Source organism: Gracilinanus agilis, chromosome 6, assembly GCF_016433145.1.
Source record: "Gracilinanus agilis isolate LMUSP501 chromosome 6, AgileGrace, whole genome shotgun sequence".
Classification (NCBI taxonomy): Eukaryota; Metazoa; Chordata; class Mammalia; order Didelphimorphia; family Didelphidae; genus Gracilinanus; species Gracilinanus agilis.
In genome coordinates, this window is record NC_058135.1 from 234,067,410 (window position 1) to 234,091,908 (window position 24,499).

At 39.9% G+C, this 24,499-nt stretch overlaps 1 protein-coding gene across 1 annotated transcript in view; it reads left to right on the forward strand.

Moving 5' to 3' along the window:
- Positions 1-24,499, forward strand: part of SOX6 (SRY-box transcription factor 6) — a 676,476-nt gene that overhangs the window by 457,581 nt on the left and 194,396 nt on the right. The window contains exons 6-7 of the mRNA XM_044680896.1: positions 974-1,146; positions 4,984-5,052. Coding sequence (XP_044536831.1) covers positions 974-1,146; positions 4,984-5,052 — 242 coding nt within the window. The remainder of the gene's footprint in view (positions 1-973; positions 1,147-4,983; positions 5,053-24,499) is intronic.

Genomic DNA, 24,499 nt, shown 5'->3' on the forward strand with positions numbered 1-24,499 from the left:
TTCCTTCCTTCCTTCCTTCCTTCCTTCCTTCCTTCCTTCCTTCCTTCCTTCCTTCCTTTTATGGCACCCAGTCCTGGACACAGTAAATTGGGACTGGCCTCGAAGGAAGGCACTTTGCCTTTTCACTCCCTCCTCCTGGATGCTCTGTCTCCTAACATAGCCTCAGATCACATTGGCTGGTTTGCCAGTCCTGCATACTGCTGACTTGTAGTTACCTTTCAGTCCCTGGGTCTTTTTCACAATTGCTTGTGTTTAACTATGTTGCTTCTGTCCTGGATTTGTTAAATTGATTTACTACTGTATTATTTAAGGTTGGAAGATGGGACTCCTTCTTTGCTGAATGTCATGAATTCATCTAATGCAAGGGTTCTTCACTCATGCTCTGTGAACTTCCTTCTTTTTTTTTTTTTGACTGTATCTCCATAGAATTAATTTCTTTTCAATTCTTATGTATTTTATTTGGTGTGTTTAAAAATGTCATTCTGAGAATGGGACCATAGTTTTCCCCATACTACCTTCAGAGCCTGGGTCATAAAAAAAGGTTGAGAAACTCGGCTCTAGTGAGTGAAATACTTGATCTCATGAATTTCCCTTGCTTTCCCTTTATGAAAATGACCCGTTTTCACCCAGTGGGATTATTCCTAAGTAAATGGTACAGTGAGAAAAGGGTTGGCTCTAGAGCCAGAGATTCTGTGTTCAAATCCTGTCTCTGAAACTTCTTACTGGTGTGAACTCAACCAAGTCACTGAACTTCCTTGAGTTTCTTCATTTGGAAAAGAACAGTTTTGATTTTATGATCCCTGGCAACCTTTCTAGCCCTAGAATGGTGATTCTCTGGTCTTGTGAATGTATAGGAGAGCCACAATTTGTAGACAGCACTTGGGTGTCTTGGGCTCAAAATGCCTTTGTGTATCTTGCCCACTTACTTATAAGAATGTTCCTAAACATGCCCAATCTCTATTCTTCTCTTTAGGTACCCCTGAGAGTCTGGCAGAGAAAGAACGGCAGCTCTCCACCATGATCACCCAGCTGATCAGTTTACGGGAGCAGCTCCTGGCTGCCCACGATGAACAGAAAAAGCTAGCAGCCTCCCAGATTGAGAAGCAGCGGCAGCAGATGGACCTAGCTCGCCAGCAGCAAGAGCAGGTGAGGCGCCCAGAACTTGACCCACCAGGTCCTAGGCTGGAGTCCTCGTAGCAGGGACTGAGAGTCCCATGGATCCGCATCATGGCTTTAGGGAGGATGTGGGGACAATGACTTCCCTCAAACTTCATGCCCTCAGGACCTGTTGGCATTTTGGGGGAGTGGTGTGTCATTGTGGCCAAAGGAGAGTCTCCCATATGGACACAGTAGCAATAACATGCATTATCCTAGACTAATCCTAGGGCCAGGGTACTAGAACAATGGAGGGAGTCAGTCTCTTAGGGATAGATGTCCTTGTAGGCATCTGAACCCTTGCCATTTACTAGCACAGGTGAATTGCTCAAACCAAATTCTCATACTTTTCCCCCTAGATTGTGAAGATTTTCTTTCTGAAGGACTTATGGTCTTGAACCACGGAACTCAGCCTACCCTTCCAGTTATAAAAATTGTCTGTAAACTAGTCAAAAGGAAACAAGAGGAATAATAAAGTTTCAACTGTATAATTTTAAAGGTAGTCACTCTCCCAAACACTCTACATGTCTCATTAGAGTGCAGTAATCTTAACAACAATCATCCCATGAGCAGTCCTGTAGGCATTAGATCAGACAGACCCAAATTAATGTGCAGTTTTTAGGAATCTGACATTATTACTGGAATTATCTTTTCAGTTAAATGTATTTTATAGGGGTATATAGAGCAATATATGCTCTGTTGATTTTAATGAGTTGTGACGTCTGGTATTTTATGTGCTTGAATATTTGCCCACATGTAGGAATATGGACTCAGCCCCTAATGGAAAATAACATAAAGGAAGACTGTAAAAAATCAGAAGTTAGAATGTCATTTAGCCATCCAGAGATGACACAGTAATTAACTATTGACACTTGTGAATAAGCTAGCACAAATTAATCTTGACACATTTGCAGACGAGTGATATCTTACAGTGAACACTTTGTAATTATATTTCAAAATGAAAATTAAATGACACTTAAAACTAGGTTGTCATGCCCAATGAAGCGAGCATGTATCTCAGCCGATTGGCAAATAAAATTCAGAATTTGAGCCACATGGTGCTTATGTCCCATACTTCACTGTGTCAAGCCTATACATCTAGAGTGGATGATGGTAATTGCGCTGTGGTGTTTGGGATGCATTTCTATGCATCACTTTATCACTTAGGAGGTACCATCAATATTAGATGCCTGGTGGTGTTTCACTGGTTTCCAAGCAGGAAATAAATATTCAGAAGCCCTAGCATCAAACCAAGAGCTGCAGTATAAGCTGTGCTCCAGTGATTTGGACCGTGTGAAGGAGAGCTGGCCTTGTCCATGGGCTAAAGTTGTATCCCGTCCTTTCCTTTCTCACACTCCCACTGAGTCACCCGGACCCCAGTTCCATCTACCCTATTCCTAGGACTAGAACTCACCAGTGAGAAATCTTGCAGCAACACTTGGGGCCAGGACAAAGCCACTCTGCCAGGCATCTCACTGGGAAGATGATTGGACTGCAGTGCTTGCTTCCTTCTTCTTGGGAGGCTTGGGGAGTGCAGCTCAGGATTGAAGCTTTTTCCCTTCTCTACTCTAGTGGATTCCCCTAGAATAAGAGCATGGCTGCCTTCTGTTTTGGGGCTGGGAAATAGCCAGACAAGCCAATCTCTCTTTCCTGAAAAGGCTACCTTCTATCTGCTTGCTTCCTTTCCCATGGTTCTCTACTCAACCTGATCTAGGAGTGGGCTTCCTCTCACCATCAGGTTACCTTCAAAATTAAAGGCTATAACAATCCAGTATCTGAGATAATGTGCAGTCTGCTGTCTAGCCTGTGCTTCATGGTAAGTATCATTATCCTAGGGAAGTTGTTTAGTGTCCTCTCTTGCCTCTCCCACCCCCCACCCCCACCCCCAACAAGGAGAGCATCCAGCCATAGAAACTATTCAAAGTGCTTAATCCTTCTTTCTATACACCAGAAGACGTTTTCAGGCATGGAATCCAGTTTTCTCACAAAGAAAAAGAATGAACCTCCTGTTTGGGAATCCCCATATAAAATAAGACTGACTTTTTACCTTTGGAGAGGACAAGGGTAAGGCAAAAACTTGAGAAATGTATTATCTGGACGGTTAGGTTTTTAAGTAGCACACTTCACAGGCAAGGAGGGGAAAATATATTTCTATACATATGTGTGCATGTGTAGATATAGGTGTGCATTCACATATACATTTATAAATATATATATGAGTGTATATACACAAACATATATATACATATGTGTATATATACATATGTGTATATACACACATACATATACATATACTATGATATAGTCAATAGAGTTTTGACCTCAGGTTCAAGAAGACTTGGGCTCTAGTCTTTCCCTGACACTGGCTGTCTGATCCTGAGTTACTTAATCAACCTCTCAATTCACTAAGCAATTCTTTAAAACTATAAATTGCTGAACAAGTACCTATTTTTATTTGATAGAGGGAGTTTCGTTTTCTGGAGCTGCTTATACCAATGAAGTCAGAGTAATGAATGGTTCCCCACAAATTCTCTCTCTCTGTCTCTCTGTCTCTGTCTCTCCCTCTCTCACCTCTCTTTTCTCTCTCCCTTCCCTCTAATCTCTCCATTTGTTTCTATATCAACTATATCTATATATTTAAGCAGCTAGATGGCACAGTAGCTAGAGCTTTGGATCTTGATTCAGGAAGACCTGAGTTCAAATCCAACCTCTGACACTTGCTAGCTAATTGTATAGCAGTGAACAAATCACTCAACTACTCTCTGCCTTAGTTTCCTTATCTGTAAACTGTTTAAAGTGTCATAATAGGGGGCAGCTGGGTACCTCAGTGGATTGAGAGCCGGGCCTAGACACAGGGGGTCCTAGGTTCAAATCTGGCCTCAGGCACTTCCCAGCTGTGTGACCCTGGGCAAGTCACTTAACACCCATTGCCTAGCCCTTACCACTCTTCTGCCTTGGAGCCAATACATAGTATTAACCCTAAGAGGGAAGGTAAGGGTTTTAAAAAAAGTGTAATAATAATAGCATCTACCTTCCAGGGTTGTTGTGAGGATAAAATGAGAAAATTATTTGTCAAATTCTTTGCAAATCTGTATAAATCCTAGTCATTGTTATTAGTGTTATTATTGTAATAAAACATTTATTAAACACTAACTGAATCCAAAGCCCTGTGTTACACCCCTAGGATACAAATACAAAAGAAAACTGTGTCTGTCCTCAAAGACTTTCCATTCAAATGCAGCTATACTCTCTCCATAGCCCTAAACACGCATACATAGACTGGCTGGAGTGGTGCTTTAGGGATTTCTGTGGCAACTAGTCCTTCCCTTTCGGTTCTTCTAAAGATTCCCTCTGATGGGTGCTGAAAAAGACGCAACTTTGCCTGGGAATCCCATCGCGAGCCTGCAGAGTCTCTCACTTTGCTAACTCTGACTTCCCAATTCTGCTTTCTCAGCCCAAATGGATCTCATTAGAAAAGGGTAGCTGAAGTTTTACAGTTTTACAGTCTTCGCTCTCTAAGGGCCCGAATGTCAAATTCTGGTCCTTTCAGGATGACAGGTGAGGGTCGGGCGATCCGATGCGTCTGCAAAACGCCCCTGGAGCAGCGGCGCTCAGCTGTCCGGAGCGATTTAGGAGCCAGCAGAGAGACAGCACCAGGCTGGGGTTTGTCCTTTTCTCCACCTTTCCTGGGCTTCCTCACGCCCTTTCCAGTAGCCCTTGCCCACGGAGGTGCAATAAAGCATCGTGCGGATGCCAGGAGAGGGAGCTGAGGTGATGCTTGGGGTTTAAACACTTCATTGTAACTTAACGAAACTTTCTTTCTGACAGATTGCGAGGCAGCAGCAGCAGCTTCTGCAACAGCAGCACAAAATCAATCTCCTGCAGCAGCAAATTCAGGTCAGTGTGTTTTACGACTCTCATCTGATTGCACTTACGTCCTAGCCCTCCTGAAGATGGAGTTTCCCAGGTTGCAGACGTGCCTCTCCTATGAGCAGCAGCGCTGCGGCAGGAGTCGCAGTTAGCCAAAGTCAGCCCATCTGACTTTCGAAGTGACTCTAGGCAGTGGTTGACCCAGTGGGGCTCTGACAACTCTTTAGAGTGTCCTGGGCTCCTTTGAGAAGACAGTGGAGCAAACTTTGGTGCTTTTCCTCCCATCCTTTGTTTGACAGGCCGTTAGAGCAATTTCCCCAGGAGCTGTAGAGTTTTGCTTTTTTGTCCCCCGCTTCTTCTGCCCTTCTGATATCATCAAGGTTTGCAGGTTGCTTGTCTTTTGGGCCATGCGAGACTCCACTCTGCCCCAAGCTTTCCTTTTTTTGTGGTGGCTGCCTGAAGTGTTGATTTGACAATTCATGTCACATGGGCTTTAGATGAGCAAGTAGAAGGCAGACTTGGGCTTCTTCCCTTGTTCAGTCCAGCATTCATTTCTTCATTGAACAAATCTTTATGGAGGGTTTACTATTCATTTAACACTTTCTAATAGAGGATTCTCTGTTGGACCTTTGCTGGGAGGAAATTGAATAGGGCATAATTCTTGCCCTCAAAGAACTTTCAGTTTGGTCGAGGACATGGGAAACATAGGAAGAGAAATAAAATGAACTGGCCTTAGAAATATAAGAAAGGCACAAACTTTTAACTCCTGCTCCACTCCTTCCTTGGAAGGGAGAATAGATGAAGATTTAGGATGCTTATATGGGGTTTTCCATTTTTGGAAATGGGTATTGAAAAAAACAACCACAAGCAAATGTGACTGTTGAGCTGAGCCATTGTCAGGGATATTTTGAAAGCCTGGGGAAAATAGGAGAGCTACAATGGGCCTAGAGAAGGGCAAATGTTTTCCTGATTGCCAAAAAAGGAGAAGAGTATACAAAATGAAAGCTTGATTTTAATTCCTGGGAAATTTCTATGGTGAATCATTAAAGGAATGGCTGGTGAACATATAGAAAAGAAAGTGATTACAAAAGTGATTACAAAAAGCCTGATATCATTAGAAACAAGTTCCATCGGACTGACCTTTTTCTTTTTTTGTTATAAATATAGTTTATCTGAAGTTTAGCAAAGCATTTGATACACTAATTCCATTCTTGTACAAAAAATGGGTAGATAGATTTAGAAAAAATATTGGAATGACTGGGCTTGAAGAATAATTTATATTAATGATTCAATGTTAGGTTGCCAGGAAGTCTCCATTAGGTGATCTGTACTTGAACTTATGCTGTTTAACATTTTAATAAATAATTTAGACAAAGATATGGATGAATGAGTAATTTAATGGAACATCTTCTAATAAGTGCTAACTATGTGCCTAGCACTGTACTAACCTTTGGGGGATACAAATAGAAAAATCAAGACATTCCTTGCCCCTAAAGAGCTCACATTCTAACCAGTGGAGGCAATGTATACTATTTTATGGCATGTTCATAAAATTCGCAGATGACACAAAGCTGGGGGAAATAGCTAACACACTGAATGACAGAGTCAGGATCTAAAAAGATCTTGACAGGCTAGAAGGCAGGGCTGAATCTAATAAGACAAAATTTAATAATAATAAATAGTAAGCCTTACACATGGGTTCAGAAATCAACTTCACAAGTATTAAGATGGAAGTAATACAGTTAGACAGCTATCTGAAAAAAGACCTGGGTTTTTTGTTTGTTTGTTTTTATTCTTTGATATCTAGCTTCTATTTAAGCAGCTTTGAGAAATTCTATATTATGAGGCAGTCTGCTCGGTTGTTGGACAGCTCTAACTGCCAAAATGATGTCCCTGTGACTTCCTTTGGAGCCACTGAGAATGAGTGCCATCCTTCTACCACCTTATGGTCCCTGACCTGTTTGAAGGGAAATACTGTATCCCTCTTAAGTCTTCCCTAGATTAAGAGTTCTCTGTTTGCTGATCCTCATAAAGTGTGGTTTTTGTTATCACTGATAATCCTAGTCTCCTTTTCCTCCCAATGTGGTCAACCTTGTCAATAGTCCTCTTAAAATGTGGACTTCCGAATTCAGCTTAAAACTTTGTATTAGTACAGTGCAATGTAGACTCTTGTCACATTGGATGAGTTCTATCCATTCATTGTTCAGTATTTAGTCCATGTTAACAGATTCCATTAATTCAGATAGAGGATGTCTAAATGTGGAAGGAGTGTGTTTCATGTTGGGATTCTGTCTTTCTTTGCAGTTAAATTCTGTGATAATTTTTTGATACTCTCATTATTCCTGCTGAGTTTCTTCAATAACTGTTTTAGTGTTCTCTTGCACTACCCCTATTAGAATAGTCAGTGCCTTTCTTACTTTGAAGGTCAAGATTTTTAACCTGTCACTTTCTACATTTTCTTCTCTGGATCTCTCTCCTTAAGTACACAGTAGGTGCTAAATGATTCAACTGCTATGTACTCTTTGTGACCCTTCTATTTGCCAAGTAGAATGGAAATGTCTCCCTGAAATGGTTGTATTTTGGTTAGTTTTTTTTACTCTCATTCCTTGGCTGCTGCCCTTGTTGGTTTTATTACTCCCAGATTTCCAATATTTTTCTCCTCATCCCAGCATTATGTTGCTTGGACTTCAACTGGCCTTCTTAATTAATGTTTGTAAATGGCTCTAAGGACTTTAGATGAAAGGAACCAAGTAAGTCCAAGGCATTATTTATGAACTATTATTAGTATTTATTACCTGAATAGAATTGTATAGTTATTAGTCCATGACATGAAATGGATCTTTTTCATGGAACTGTTATACCTGGGTATGCAATAGAACTTTTTAGTGGCTATTTAGTTTTTTTTTAAGGGTAAACCTTTTGTTTTCTTGCTTTCTAGCAAAAAACCCCAAATATTTCAAAGTTTTTCTTAAAATTAGAAACTTTATCTGTGTTTAAGGAAAAAAATGAAGCAAATCAGTCTTTGAACTTATCAGCATGGTCTGATCCCTAATTATGGAGAGTCTTAGCTACACAATACTTAAATATGATCCTACTGGTTTGTTACAGAGCCCCGAAGGCTGGACTATAATTCACCATGAATTTTTATGAAGCACCAAGATCCTATGCTCATTTTCTTAACTGTTAAGTCATTCCAGTGACATGCTTAGAGAATGTCCACAGTTGGCCATTCCATTTCCCAATGAGGATGGCCAAAGAGCTATGGTCCTATTCATTTTTAGCAATGCCACACTGTTTCTAATGAAAACTTGTGCTCTATGAATGAAGTAAGAGAAAATAGAGGACCTCATATTTGTAGTTCTTTATGTCTTCAACAACTGTTTCACCTCATCTCTTTTCAGCATTTATCTTATCACTGTGAGACCATGTAAGGAATTTTTCAAATGTGGAAAACACCCACTCCTTACACAGAATTTTTCAATTTCTCCAACAGTAACAGGGCAGGTATTTACTGTATCAAATTCTCTTAGTTATGCTCCCTGTGTGACTGGAGGGCTCACACTTTTAACATTTTTTAAACATACACCAAATGGCCCAATGTAGAATAGAATTGTTAATTGTGCTAATTTTAATATAAAGCATCCTGTTTATATCCACGATACTAGCAGGGAATCATTTGAAAATTACTTTTATTCAAAAGAAATACCAACCTTCTCCTAGATTGGAAATCATCAGGCCCGAGTTGCAACACCAGCTCTGCTACTCACTTAGCACGATTGAATAAATCATTAGCCTGAATTTCTTCCTCTATTAAATGAGATTGTTTGAGTTCTTAACCTTTTTTTTTGTTGTTTTTTTTTTTTTTTTGTTGTTGTTCCATGGAACCCTTTGGCAGTCCAATGAAGTTTGTGGACTTCTCAGAATGATGTTTTAAAATACACAAAACAAAGTATATGGTATTACAAAACAAACCAATCACATCAAAATATATTTATTTAAAAATGTCCATGGATAATAAGTTAACTCCTTGACTAAATTATTTCTAATATTCTTCTAAACTCAAAATTTCTCACCCTCCAAAGCAGGTTGTTGTAATGAAGGTCTGAGTATAGCTGACTACTATTGGACCCCCAACTCCCAGGTGCCCATGGTCAGCCCTGGGAGTTTGGGATTTGATGAATGGCATTGCATTCAATGTCCAGTAGCACCTGAAATTGGAACTCAAGAAGACTATGTCTCTTTATGAACTGGCACTAATTCTTTGGATTTCACATATCCTATCTGAAGAAAGGAAAATGGCTTATGATTTCACAATAATTATACAAAAGATTATGATGAGACTTTTGAGAGCCAAGGTGGAAAGAATGGGACAAACAAAAATATGAACTACTTCTAGAAAGAATCTAGAGATTTTTTTCTAGAAAGTGGAAAGGCATAAGTATAACAGGAGTGTTTCAGTCTCCAAAATCTTTTGTATGCAGATAAAAGACTTCGTTTTTTCCCCTCTCTTCACCTTAAATATAGTTTTCTTATGTTAATAACTGAAAATTTCAAAAACAACTTCTAAGCCTATGAGAGTCCTTACAAAATAATAGGTTGAATGACTTTTTAGGTCAAGTCAAACAAACAAACAAACAAACAAATAAATAAATACATTTATTAAATGCACTTACTGGGTTCTAGGCACTCTGCTAAGCTAACAAAGTGAGGAAAGAAATGATTCCTGCTCTCAAGGAGTTCACAATCTAATGGAGGAGACAACATGTAAACAAACCATATGTATATAGGAAAATGGAAAATAATCAGAGAAGGAAAATAGCATGAAGGAAGATTGAAAAAGTCTTCTTTTAGAAAGAGATATTTTAGCTGGTGCAGGAAGTCAAGAGGCAGAGATGAGGAGGGAGAGCATTTCAGGCATGGGGAACAATTAGCAAAAATTCCCAAAGCAGAGAGATAGAGGGGCGTCTTGGGTGATAAATAGCAAGAAAACAAATATCATTGGATTGAAGAATACATGGTGGTGGTGAGATTAAGATGCGCAAAGAATACTCAGAAAAAGGAATCAGAGATGGTGAAAAGCCTCAAATTCATGCCATATAAAGGATTAGTTGAAGGAATTGGGCATGTTTAGCCTGGAGAAGAGAAGATCAGGGGAGGAGGAGAAGGAACAAGGATAGTATTTAAATTGCTATCACATGAAAGATTAGACTCTCCAAAGTTGATCCCAGGGAACAAAACTGAGAACAATGGGTAGAAGTAGAATTTTCATTTAAATTTTAGGAAAAAAACAACTTCCTTCCAGGTCTATTTCAAAGTGGAATGCATTACCTTAGAAGGTGACAGACTCTTCCCTCACTGAGATCTTGAAGAGTTCTTGTTCTTATATGGTTTGGACTAAAGGTCCTTTGAATTATGATATTCTGTGATTTTTTGAAACTTTGAGTCAATTCCTAGAGAGATAGCATGCTGTAATAGGAAGAGAAATAACAACAAGAAGCAACCAAACACTTGAATAGAATCAGAATCCTAGTCTGAATCCTGTCTTTGACATTTAATAGCTGTGTGACCTTGGACAACTGACTGAATCTCCATGAACCTGTTTTCTCATCCAAAAAAAATGGCATTCATGCTTTCACTGCATACTTTTATTTATATATGTTTATACATACATGAACATGTATATATACATACATATGCACATACAATAGGTATACATACTCATAGACAAGGAGGCAGGTATTTTGAGAGTGAAATTTCAAGATTCCTTTCTCCTTGAAGAGAAATAATGACCTTCCCAGGATGCATATTGAAGATTGATTATCCTTTTTGGAATACGTCTGAAAAATATTAGGGAGTTATTTTTTTTCTCCTTGGCTTTGGTTTCATTGCTGAGAGTCTCACAGTTAGCATTAAGTCTCTGTATAAGAAACCAGGAACATTCATGAATTGTGTATCCTTACCATTTGAGAATGTGGCCTGTCATCTTTTGGTTCTATGACATGGATAATTGCTGGATTAATTGCTTCTGGGTCCCCGCCTTCATCTCCCTATCGCACAGTGTCCTTGCTCTTCTTTTGATGAGTCATGTTTATTAGGGTAATTTTAACTAGTAAACAAAATGCATTTTTAATTCATAGGAGAGTTGGAAACAGATCAAAGGATATTTGCAGTACTTTAATCAACAGTATTAAACATGGAAAAATGTTATGAGAAATTGAAGAGTCTTCTTTTGCATCCTTTTCTTCTAAATTCACAGATCTTTTTGTTTATCAGATTTTATGTGGTCAGGCCTTGGCCTGTGGAGTTTGCATGGACAGTCTTGATGGACAGAATGTGCCATGTCCACGTCAACAGAAACACAGTCATTACAAGAGTTCGGCTCATTAAAATATTGCTTTGAGAAACTCACATTTTCCAAAGATGAATGGTGCCATCCTATGATTTATGAGTTCTTAGAACCCCCTTTTAGCTTTTCTTAAGTAGCTTGGGACTGCTATGCTAAGGAAGCAGCATCCTTTATATGCTTTGCTCAACATTTCTTAGTAAACAGCCTCTCTGGGTAGACTGAGTGATCTGGTTGTAGGTCTTGCCAAAGCTTTCTATTTCCTGGGGCCAATAGCAATAAGTGAAAATGCCTCTGTAAAAAACAGTGATACTTAGCACCATCTATTTTTATTATTCATTTTTCTTCTAAGTCACTAGTATATAGTGAAGTTTATGTGATGGAAGGCAAAGAACATTGTGCCTCCTCACTTGGAAGAAAATTGAGATGCCAAACATCCAATCCTTTTAGATTTATAGGTTTTATAGCAAGAGGGATCTCAAAGCTCATTTAGCCTAGTCCCCTTATTTTATGGACATAGAATCTGATAGAGATTTAATAGAGAAATAGAAAGAGAGAAAATGATAATTCTCAGGGTCCCACAGACAATGGTTACTAGAAGTTTCCTTGTTTCATGGTTACAATTCAGTACTTCTGAAAAGTTTCCCCTTTTAGTGCCACAGCCCATGGCGTAAGGCATATTTTTGAGTATTCCAAAAACACCAAGTATTATACTTAACCAACAGAGAGTTTTTGACTTGATGAGTGAATGAATGTGGTCATGGAGTCTAGTCTCAGACTTGACAGTAATTCACTGTTTAATTTGGGACAAGCAACTTCCCTTCTCAGCCTCAATTTCCTCACCTATAAAATGAGGTGATTGAAATAGACCTTTTTCTAAATATTCCTCTAGCTCAAAGTTCCATGATTCTGTTCTATGATTGAAGTGTTCCTTTAACGATACAAAGTACAGAGGCGTTGACCATCATCTTTCGGTTACAATAAAGACCCTCAATTATATTTGTTAATATTTTATTCAGGCCTTTTTACATCCATCATTTCCTCTTAATCACCCTCTGCCCCTACCACTGAAGCTTTTTTGGTAATAGATGCAAACAGTTAAGAAAACCAACACTGGTTGTTGACAGTTCTCTAAGGTTTACAAAGCCCTCCCCTCTTTATGTTATATACAGCATACAATATCTCCTTTGGACATAGACACAGCATCTATATTTCCCAAGATATACATCCCATATCTGTACACACACACACACACACACACACACACACACACACACACACAGCTCTACTGAAGAGAAGAGAGATGTGTTAAAATATTTTTTACATTTTATTTCATAGAATTTCTACTTTGGTTTAATTTGTGTGTGTGTGTGTGTGTGTGTGTGTTTGTGCATGTGCAAAGGATCTATATTTTTCCAATCAGTGTGGATTTGTGTTTCAGTTGTGTGACTTGACATCTAGAAGCTTGTGTTCTCATTTTTGTGTTGCCTGAGAAAATGCCAGTTACGATTATCTCATCATTAAAGAGGAGAATTCCTTTTGCTTCAACTGATAGCTTGGAGTCATTTTGCGTTGAGGTTTAGACTTTAAGAAAGTAAACCTTTCTCTTCTTCTTCTTCTTTTTTTCCTTCTGCATGATTCACTCTTTATAATTCAGGTAGCTGGTTAGCTGAATAAGGGCTCTCTCGTTATGTGAAGTACATGTCTAAAGATCAGGAATAATTACATTCCACATTAGCCTTCATGGCCCACATGACCTGGTTAATTAATTTTTTGCTAGGATAATAATAGCAGGGATATATTTAAAGATATGCTTCATCATTAAGTATCTAATTGACCTCCAATTTTAAGAGCTGGACCTTTCATTTATTGCCTTTTGGGGATGTTAAGACCAGCTAGTAGGAAGACTGGGAGAAGAGGCAGGCATGAGGCAGGCTTCAGAGGGAGTCCCACTCCGTCTGTCTTCCTCGTATCTCTTGTTTGTAAATTGTATTTAGCATCGACAAGCAAAAAGCAATTAAATGCTACTGTTTTGGCTCCAGGGAATAGTCTCTTTTTTTTGTGTTATTGATCATGAAACCGATCCCCTTCCAGCAGGCTCAGAGCAGGACCAAATAAACCCATTGAAAGCAACAGGATCTGTCTATTGGCACCGTGCACAGATCTGATCCTCCCTTGAAACGAAGCGAGGGTTATAAACAAAGCTTAGAAGTCTAGGAATAGCCCCCAGCTTCAGCAAACCCTTAAAATATTTTGTAATTGTATCTTCAATCATGAATTAGCCAGGAAAAACAGACCCTCTCTTCCCTGTCTCTTTCCCCGCTCTGTGCTGTTTCTAATTGCCCCACAGGCATGCTGTTGTGATCTTCTTTGGAAGTTTCAAACCAGGATAAAAATGCAAATCTAATTATTTCTTTTATGTAATCTAATTAACTTTTTAAGTAATGATAGATGCACGAGAGCTTGCCTCAAACATTTTAATAACCAAGTTTCTGGATTATAAAGACTAGGTAAAGCTGCTGAGTGCAGCAACGGTTGAAAATAGAAATTCTGGCCGCAACTTCGTTCCTCATGGCATTCTCCCTGTTCTGAACACGAGCACGCTTATGGAAATGTAAGTCAGTCCACTTCGAAATAGAGCAAAGTTGTCAGTTGACAACCTGACTCCACGAGCCCGTGGCATAGTGTTAATAGTCAGCTGCCATTTTCTGAAACCTTAGAGCAGGCATCGTCTTCCAGCCCATGGCGATCGTCTTTCCTGCTAAATCTCCAAGTCCATCGCCATTGCCACACTCTCTCCCTTTAGTTGTTGGGGAGTCCTACGGGAAGAGGAGGTAGAAAGCTGCCTTCTCCTCTTTCTATCGTCTGGTTGCATTGTCACAGTCCCTCCTGTGTATCTAGCCTTCTTAACCAAAATGCAGAACTGTTTATGAAGCTCTTTGTAGAGGGAATCTCATTTATTTTTCACTGCAAGCCTTGTGAGATGGGTGATAGAAGTATTATGGAAACCCATTTTACAGATGAGGAAATGGAAGCTCTGGAAATTGAGACCTGTCCAAGTTCAGGAGTGTCTGAGCAAGGATTCAAATCAGGGTTTCTGACTTCAGGTCCAATGTATTTGTCATCATCTCAAAGTAACGGAGGGAGTTGGAAATTGCTCATCATTAGGAAAAAAGACTTGGCATACCCATCCTTGTGATCCTTGAAGATGGAAAAGATCCTAATCTCTTTAGAGGAAGTGTGGTGTCCAGCTAGGATCTCTTTGCCTGGGTTCCAGCATCATTAGGAAAAAAAGAATTGGAATACCCATCCTTGTGATTCTTGAAAATGGAAAAGATCCTAATCTCTATAGAGGAAATGTGGTGTCCAGCTAGGATCTCTTTGCCTGGGTTCCAGCGTCCCTTGAGCACTTATTAACTGTGTGACTTTGATTAAGTCATCTAACCTCTCCGAATTTTGGTTGACTCTTTCTATAGAGTGAAAGCAAGAGGCTTGATCAAAGGTTTGAGATCATTTCTAAGGCCTACATTTTTATATATGGACACTCAGTTTCACCATTAGTTTTCTTGTCAGTTGGGTAATGTAAGAAAAAACTAAGGGGTCATATGAGTAAACTATAGCAAGAAGAAAAATATTTGGCAATTTCCTTTTCTGGCCATTGAAAGCCAAATGATTTCCCAGCATTCCTGTGGTGGGGATATTGTAACAATGTTGGTATTTCATGATCATTTCTGGTTTTGATGATAATCTCCTCCTGAGTGGAGACTGGCAGGCTTTAGCATCTCTTCTCTATATGATCTTCTAGATTAGGAGTGGAGAAGGTGAGAGAAGAGTTACTGAGGTCTGCATTCCCTGCTGGGCAGTGCCACGGATCCTGGATCTTTTTCTCACCTAATTACTTTGGCATATAATTTAAATGAAAAATATTGAGTAGTTGAAATGTATTTTATACCTGCATTGCGTTTTTTTTTGAGGGTAGTATAGCTCGAGATGGACTGTGAATGAAGAAAATGCTAATAAAATGTTAGTATTTAAACATTTGATTTATGTTTATATTCAGGTTTAGAGGCAAGACTGGAATGTGGTGATATCAGAGGTCAAAGCTGGAGCTTTTGGGAATAGATATTTGGAAGGAAAATGAAACCCCATTTAGAGAAGAGGGCTGATACATCTAAAAATACTATCTTTTCAAATCCTTTGATTTCTTATAATACTATTTGTTGCAATTTCATCCATTTTATTTGGTTAATTAATTTCATTAATTTTTATTTGGTTAAAAACTCTCTCTTTTTTTCCATTGCCATTCTTGGAGAGCAAAAAACTCCACTCTTCACAGTGACTCTAGCATATATTTCTATGGTGCTTTAAGCATTTTCTTCAAAAGATCTCCTGGGGGAGGGTAATAATAATAGCTGAGTGCTTTAAGGGTCACAGAGCACTTTTCAAGTTCTCTCACTGTAGATAGGGCAAGCATCATTATCTCATATCTACAGAGAAGGAAACCAAGGCTCCTGGGAAGTGATTGCTGAGCCACATAATCAATATGTATCAAAGATAACATATATGGACAATTTTAAAAAACAAAAACACTTTGAATGTGGAGGGTGTAAATAGCAATGTTCTCAGTTTTATTAATAGCCTTTGTATTTCTTTCTTTAAATATTGTAGCTTTCATGATTTTAATTTACATCATCAGAAATTTCTTAAGCATCTTCAAGGATCTAGAAACAGTGTGGATTGTTGCCCTCAAGGAGCTTACATTCTGAAACAACACTGGCAAATAGAAGCAAAGAATAAATATGGAGTAAATTCAGAGTAACTGGAAGGGATAGAAAATATCTAGTGCTTCCTTCCTTTTGGCAGCAATGTAAAGCAACCGAGGTGGAGGAATGTGAAAGGCAAGAGGGAACACAGAAACCTCTTCAATCAGAGAATAGCATGGTTAGACCTTTGCAAGAAAAAAGATGATGACATCCCCAACCCTTTTCTCTCCATAAAAAAAGAAGACTATATCATGTGAAAATGGTATCTGAACAAATAATATGGATGAGCTATAGGGAAGTATATTTAGGGTGGTAGGTGTGTGTGGAGTGTGTTAGTGTGAGTGTAAGAGAGAGATGATAACTTGGTTTTTTTTTTTTGGTTGTTTTTTATTGTTATGAAATGTATTTTTCTTTCTGTGGGGAGGGAAACAGGAAGATGCTTATATTCTCTTACCAGATACCATCTTTGTAGTTGCAACTTAGAGGTCTCAGATGTTCATCACTTGAATTCTAGAAGTTTGAGATGAAACTACTTCTGTAGGCTGGTTTAAGGGCACGAGTGATTTTCTCTCTAAATATGTGGGTTCAAAGTTGATCATTGAAATGATATAAAGACAAAGTTACTTGTGAAATTAGACTTGTCTCACTCCATGCCCCATTTCTACCTCAAATCACAAGGGATTCTGGGCTTTGGATAAACTGTATTATTTGAGGCATGATGGAGCATAGGAAATACAGTTCTGAACTTCCAGACCTGAATTAAAATCCTACCTCTTATGTTTCTGTTATCATCCCCACTCCCATCCCCATCCCCATCCCCACCACCACCACCACCACCACCACCGCCGCCGCCGCCGCCACTACTACTACTACTACTACTACTACTACTACTACTACTACTACTACTACTACTACTACTACTACTACTACTGCTACTACTTCTACTACAAGCTAGCTAGCATTTATAGTTTTAAAGTTTACAATGCACTATATACATAATTATTTTACTGTATATTCACTAGCTCTATGATGATAGGCAAGTCACAACCTATCTGAACCTATAAAATAGGGTTAATAATATGTTATAAGAACTACAAAGATGTCGGGAAGCTCAAATAAGATAAGCTAAACGCTATGTCCATTGTAAAGGGCTACATACACGCTCAGTATTTGTGTTGCCTCCTATCCTTATAAGACCATCTTAGCATCCCATAATTCTCTGAGCTTTTGCTCACAATTTTTTCTTGATTCCTGGAATGCCCTCCCTCTCACTCAATGTAAAATGTGACCCATCCTTTAAAATGCAGATTAAATATTACCCACTTCAAGAATCCTTCCCTGATCCCTCCCTTCACTTCATCCTCTCCCTTCCCCATGGACTGCCCCCTCCCTGGCACATGTCCTGGACAGGGCTTTGCATTTGTCTTTGTCTCTCTGTCCTATCTTTCTATTAAACTGTAAGTTCTCTGAGGTCAGGCACCATGTCCCACCTTGAGTTTCTCTCTGTAAGGACATGGTGAGTACTTAATCGGTGTCGATAGAATCAAAATTGGAGTTTGAATGTGGAAAGGGTCTTCTCCAATTTGTTTTGTAGCTCTCTCTTTCAAATGAAACGATGTGTGATAGCCGGCTCCAAGGCAGCTCCAAACAGGAAAGTCCCCCTTGTGAAAACAAAGTTGCACATATAAATCTTAGATGCCATCTCCTATAAGTCGGGCATTCGCACAGCTTGTATGAATTATGTCTATCCTCAGAATTTAAAGAAGTTAAACAGTATGCATACCCTACTTGAGGGATGGGAAATAAAAATTGATATACTGCGTGACACATGACATAAGCCAGTGAAATATCTTTTGAATTTTGAAGGGCTACATTGACGTAACCATATTTAATTCCTACCCACTTGCTCCCGTCCCAATCACGTTAGTAACATTAGATTGGGTTCCCCCTCCCCCCAAAACCCTGTTCAAAATAAAAGAAAAATAAATGATGCAAATGGTCCATAGTGCTTCATTGTGAGACACAGAATTCAAGTCATTCACCACCCAATCCATTAAAGTTGTAACACCAAACAATAAAACTCAGAAATTCACAGTTCAGAGGCGAGTGTGAAATCCATCCTCAGTCAGGTCATAGCCGAGGCATTTCTTACATTGGGGACAACGTGGCAGTAGAAGAATTTTCTCTTAAAACAATCTGCCCTCCTTGCAGGTGAAATGAGCCTTCGGACAGTTCTCTGCTTGAGCTTGCATACCAGGTGGGTCTCTCTCACACACGGACAGACAGACAGACACACACCCCCCCCCCACACACACACCAGACTCATTTTACCCAGGTGAAGAATGCTCATTTGTAAGCCGTAGAAATGTTTAATTTTCTGCATTTCGAAAGGAAATTCTTGAGCCGCACTCACAAAACCCAAACAAATGCCACTCTTTCCAAGCTCTCTCCCACCCACCGGCGCCATAACGTGAATCCATCAGTGCCTGGAGCTGCCAGAGAGTAAAGCAGGACCTCAAAAGTACGCTTCGGCTTGGAAATGACATGATGATGATACTGGGGGCCGGTGGCATGATTTGTTACGAGGAGTTGTTTGGTAAAAGATGTAATTAGTCCTGAGGTGTTGTTCCTCCAGCTGGATGTGGCAGAAGGTGCTTGTTAATACATCAGGAATTAGTTGATTCCTAAGCGGAGGCCACTTTAGAACTGGTTAATTTTTAAGGGGTCTGGGGAGGCCACCAGGGAGATGAGACTCGGAGATAAGGATGAGTTTCCAGCTGTTGGAAGTAGCACAAACAGCGCTCTTTTCCTCCTAAAAAGATCTTTTCTTACCCACCTGCTGCCAACCCACTCATTCCCTCAGCCTCGCGCTCCCAACGAGGATCACAAAACGCATTGCTGGCTCCTGGCTAATCAAGGCAGCAGCTGGCAGCTTGGCCCCAATGAGGTCGGGGGAAAAGCAAAATGGAAACGGGGAAGCTGAGGCCCCGGGTGAATGGTGGAGGATGGTGGGAGAAAAGGGCTGCTGGGCACACACGGAGGCAGCAGCTTGCTGAGAGACGGAGAGCCGGGAGACGGGGACATCTTCAGAGCGGCAGAGGCGCTTTATGTCTGGACCATGCCTCGCAGGCTCTAGAAAACGTTTTCCTCACAAGGAGCCTTTGAGGGACTGAAGTGGCACCATTTTGTAGCTGAAGAAATTGAGACTTGGAAGAGCCAACCCCACGGTAGTGGGCACTTGTAGCAGGCACGAAGGGAACTGTGATAATTAGGTTAAGTCTACACTGCCCATCTTTAGATTTAATCTTTTAATATCTTTTAATATACTGAACCCAAAAAACCCCTTTTCCCCTTTGCAGAACCGAGACTCAATCCCAAGTGTTCTGATTCCAAATCCAGTGTGTTTTCTTTGTTTTTATTTTTGATCTTCTTGAGTATTTCTCTTTGCCCTAATTGTTGCTCTCAATGGATAGGCATTGAAAGATGGATGGCCGATGGGTCAGTGGGGTCTGGAGTTCTGTGTCTAGAGGCAAGGTTAGTTAGTAATAAGATCTGTTACTGAGATCATTTAGGAGCCTCCTCGTTGGAGACACAGAATCAAGCATTTATAAGAGCAGGGCCAAACAGAGTATCCCAAATGGAATAAGTGTGAGATTGACAATCCAAGGAACCAAAAGTATTTTTTTTTTAAGTAGAGTCTAGACCCAGGAAAATAGAACTTGCAGGATGGCCCTAGTATTGGAAAGAACTTTGCATAGAGTTGCTCTAAAAGCAAAGCAGCAAGGTGGATAGAGAGCCAGGTCTAGAGATGGGAAGACCAGGGTTCAAATTTGACCCCAGGCACTTCCTAGCTGTGTGACCCTGGATAAGTCACTTAAATCCATTCACCTAGCCCTTACTGCTCTTCTGCCTTAGATTTGATGCTAAGAGTAAAGGTAAAGATTACAAAAAAAAGTAGCCCTGTGAGCCAGAGCTAAACCCCTTTGTACTCAGCCTTGTTTTATAATCTTATCTTGTTCTTGTCTATATTTATGTCAGAGGGAAAAGCAAAATGAATCCTTAGGACAAGTTAGATATGCTGGTGGTAGGATAAGGGCAGCCCTGTTGGTGGCCAAGCTTTTTATTGGCTAGTGTTAGGACTTGGCTTCAAGAATTCTGATGCTTTATTCCTTGTGCTTCAAAAATGAATGAGAGGGGCATAGCTAGATGGTTTAGTAGATGGAGAGCCAAGCCTAGAGACAGGAGGTCCTGGGTTCAAGTGGTGGCCTCAGACACTTCCCAGTTGTGTGATGCAGGACAATTAATCCCCATTGCCTAGCCCTTATTGCTCTTCTGCCTTGGAATCAATGCACAATTTTGATTCGAATAGGAAGGTAAAGGAATGGTTTTAAGAAAAATGAATGAAAAGGGTTCTGCTCCCATTTCCATTTGATTATCTTGGAAAAATCAGCACCATGAGTTCTTTGACCAAAGACTCTTTCTTCTTTTTCTCTCCCTGGCTGATATGTGACCTGAACAAAATCACTTTCTAACCTAAAACAACCATTTCTCCTTGGGAATACTCTTTCTTTGCTCAGAAACCAGGCAAAAAGGCACACAGGCAGGACTTTCCTTAGGGCACTGCCCAAAGGTGTGCAAAAAGTAATGGACTCCTGGGCAAGTCACTTGACCCGCATTGCCTACCCTTACCACTCTTCTGCCTTGGAGCCAATACACAGTATTGACTCCAACACGGAAGGTGAGGGTTTAAAAAAGAAAAAAAAGTAATGGACTCCAAGGAAGGAGAGAGATAGAAAGAGCCCTGTCTGGGGTAGGAATCACAGCAATGTCTCGGTTCTGATTTCATGTCACCACTCTCACTCAGGCAAAACCCTAAACCTCCTTGGAGAGTCATTCTTTCTCTTTGTAGGATTAAGGAACTGGATGAAAAACAGCATGAAAAATTCTTATATTCTATGATTCTAAAGCAGGAGTTCTGAATCTTTTTTTGGTGTGTCTTGGACTTCTTTGGCTGTCTGGGGAAGCTTCTTGGTTCAGTGGCTGGAATGCTGAGCCTGGACTCAGGAAGATCTGAGTTCATATCTGGTCTCCAACACATTTTAGCTATGTGACCTAGGCAAGTTTCTCAGTTTCCTCATTTATAAACAGCAATGTTTTGTGTGTGTGTGTGTGTGTGTGTGTGTGTGTGTGTGTGTGTGTGTATGTATGTGGTCAGATGAGACCCTAAGTATAAAATGTTTAATACAGGGGGCAGCTAGGTGGTTAAATGGATTGAGAACCAGTCCTTTAGACAGGAGGTCCTGGGTTCAAATTTGGACTCAGACACTTCCTAGCTGTGTAACACTAGCCTAGCCTTTACTGCTCTTCTGCCTTGGAACCAACACATGGGATTGCTTCTAAGATGGAAGGAAAGGGTTTAAAAGCAATGTTTAGCCCAGTGCCTGGCACCAAATAAGTGTCATATAAATGTTAACTAGTCTCATTCTTGTCAGAATGTTTTTTTAAACATAAAGAATAAAATATATAGGAATGCCAAGGAAAATAAAGGTAGAAATAAAGATGTCATTTTTTTTCCCATCCGAATTCACAGACCCCTTGAAATCTCTCCATGGATTCTTGGATGTCCATGGAGCCTAGGTTAAGAAATCTTCATCTGAAAGCTGAGAGTTTGTTCTAGTCTCCCGAAAAGGGAGAAGAGCACCCATTACAATTGCAAAGCCTGCAGGCAAATATTTTGGATTGGATGGTGCCTGCCCCATACCTATCTAGGATGGATGTCTGAATCTGAAAAACAAATGAGGTTTCTGATTTTTTTTTTAAGGACCAATACATAATTCCGTCATGGGGTGCCGCACTGTAGTTGATGGACATTCTCCATGCTGATAGAGTGAGTAATGGCTAGAAGAGACTTAAAAAAATAAACTCTGTGCATGTGTGAGTGTGTGTGTGTGCGTGTGTGTGTGTGTGTGTGTGTGTGTGTGTGAACACTATATTTCAGCCTTTGGGAAATTCATTTTTGCAACCAGTGGCAAGGCAAACCCCTGGAAATCATGGCTTATAATGGAAAGGGTGACACAAGCTTAATTTTAGCATTGCAAGTAAAATGTTATAATTTTTGGGAAAAGGCCCTTTATGGCTCTGGTAAGATATTAATTACAGGAAATGACAGCATAGCCTATTAAGTATTATGTCAGTGGCACACACTGCATGTAACACCTTTTTCTATTCTCTCTGGTTTTCGCCCCAAGTGTTGCATTCTGATCTGAAAAGCGAAGTGTGAAGGAGCTAGGCCTGTGTGTCATGATGGGGGCGGGTGGGTGGTTCTGAGAGTAGAGATCAGCCTCCATCAGGATGCCAGGGATTTGGGTGCCCTGGAAGCAAGACTTTTGGAACTCCACTTCCTTAGTTCTCATTTGTCTGTTTTTAACTTCCAAGTGTAGGAGAATCTGTTATAATAATATCTTCCATCGGGTGGACAGTAGAGAAATGAGAGAATTCCATTTCTGCAATGTTGGATGCCTTAAACCATTTTTCCCCCTCAAAGCCTCCTATTTTGTTTTGAAGTAAATAGAGTAATTACTCACTAAAAATTCTAATCTCTTTCAGGGCTTTAGGGATGAATCTAAAACAGACTCATATAATGTCTTATTTAAGCAAATCCATGTTCATATTAGGCAAGTTCACCTTAATATCATTTTTATATGGACATTTTGTCATATTTTTCGAGGGTTATGTTGGTAATTATTTTGCATTGCCATAGTATGACATCTGCTTAGGCTGGAGGATGTGATTTGTGGCTTAATGGGGGAAGAGGGGGAGTATTGAGTTTATTATTATTATTTTTAATAAAAGGGATTGACAGTTTAGGGAGCTGATTGTTAAGGGGGAGATTTGACAAAGTGCTCAGAAGCCAGCATGATTTTTCATCATTGTTTCTCAGGTTTCCCCAATTCCTTCTTCTACAACCCTTGGACAATGGTTTATGTTGACAAAGAACTCTCATGCCAGTTGTATAACTGATTAATATCTAATGATATAGGAGAACTGCCCACTCTGAAAAATCGCTGATCCACAGGCTTCTTGGCCTGTTTATGGTCCCCATTAATTGCAGCCCTTTAAAATAGTCCCATTGAGTAGATCTGGTTTTACTTATCAAATCCAGACCTGCTTTTTCTCTCCAGGCTAGGCAAGAGAAGTTCCACGTGGTCTCCGCCTCTTATTATTTGGGGTTCCCAAAATCGTAGGGATTGAATCTGTCAGTCCTAGCAGCTCCCTGTGTTTCTGTGGTTTGGAAAGGTTAATGCTACTGGAGGAAACCCGTGGTGGGTTTCCTTAAAATGAAGGACAGTTGGGTTAAACAAGTATTTTCCTTTCAAATTGATACTCAATAATTACTGATAGGCATTCACTTTCCTTTGCCTTACCCCCCTTGTTTTGGACTCAGGGCCTCCACAGTAAAACACTGTCTAAGTTTGCTCATTCATTTTTTATTCTAAAATACTTCATCCTTAGAAAGAAAGATGCCTAGGTCAATAGCATGGTTTCACAAGTTTTGGCAGTGGCTCAAAAATACTGGGTCGTTTTGGAAATGAAAGAGTTTAGTTTTGACTCTGTAAGGAGGCAATTTAATTCAATTCCACTCAACATGATATGATAGAAGGAGAACTGAATCCGGGTCTGGGTTCAACTTTGACTCTGCAACTTATACCCTATGTTAGTTTTGGGCAAGTCACTTCCTCTCTCTAGACCTCAGTTTCCTAATGTGTAAAATATGGGGACTGTTCTAGATGGCCTTTAAGCTCCCTTTGAGCCCTGAAATTATGACTATATGAACAAGCATTTCTTGAGCACCTACTACTTGAAAGGTGTTACACTAGATATTAGGGTGTAAAAAAGATAAGTACAATATATTGGCTGCCCTCAGGGAGCTTTCTTGTACTATGAAGAAATGGTAGGCACACAGATAATAAATACAAAATAACATATAGAATCCACACCTATATGAGGGGAGAACTTGGAGGGGGGAGAGAGATCAGGGAACAAGGCAACTCTTGAATTCGGGAGTCTTGAAAAGAGGTGAAAATGAGGAAGAAGAACAATCTCCCACTATTTCTTTGGTCAAATGGGATAGTTTTCACTTTAGGAGATCACTTCCTAAGTGGGACAAGAGACTGTGGCTTTCACAGATACCATATATGTGTGATTTCCTTCCTTTCTCATTTTGTTCTATGAGGTCATTTTATTTTGGATTTGGACAGTAGATTTAGCAGTTTCAGTAGAGGATATGCTAACAATATTTACGATGGACTTTGCAATTATTCTATTAAACTCCCCCCCTCCCAAAAAATAAAAGGATGGACAGATTCCA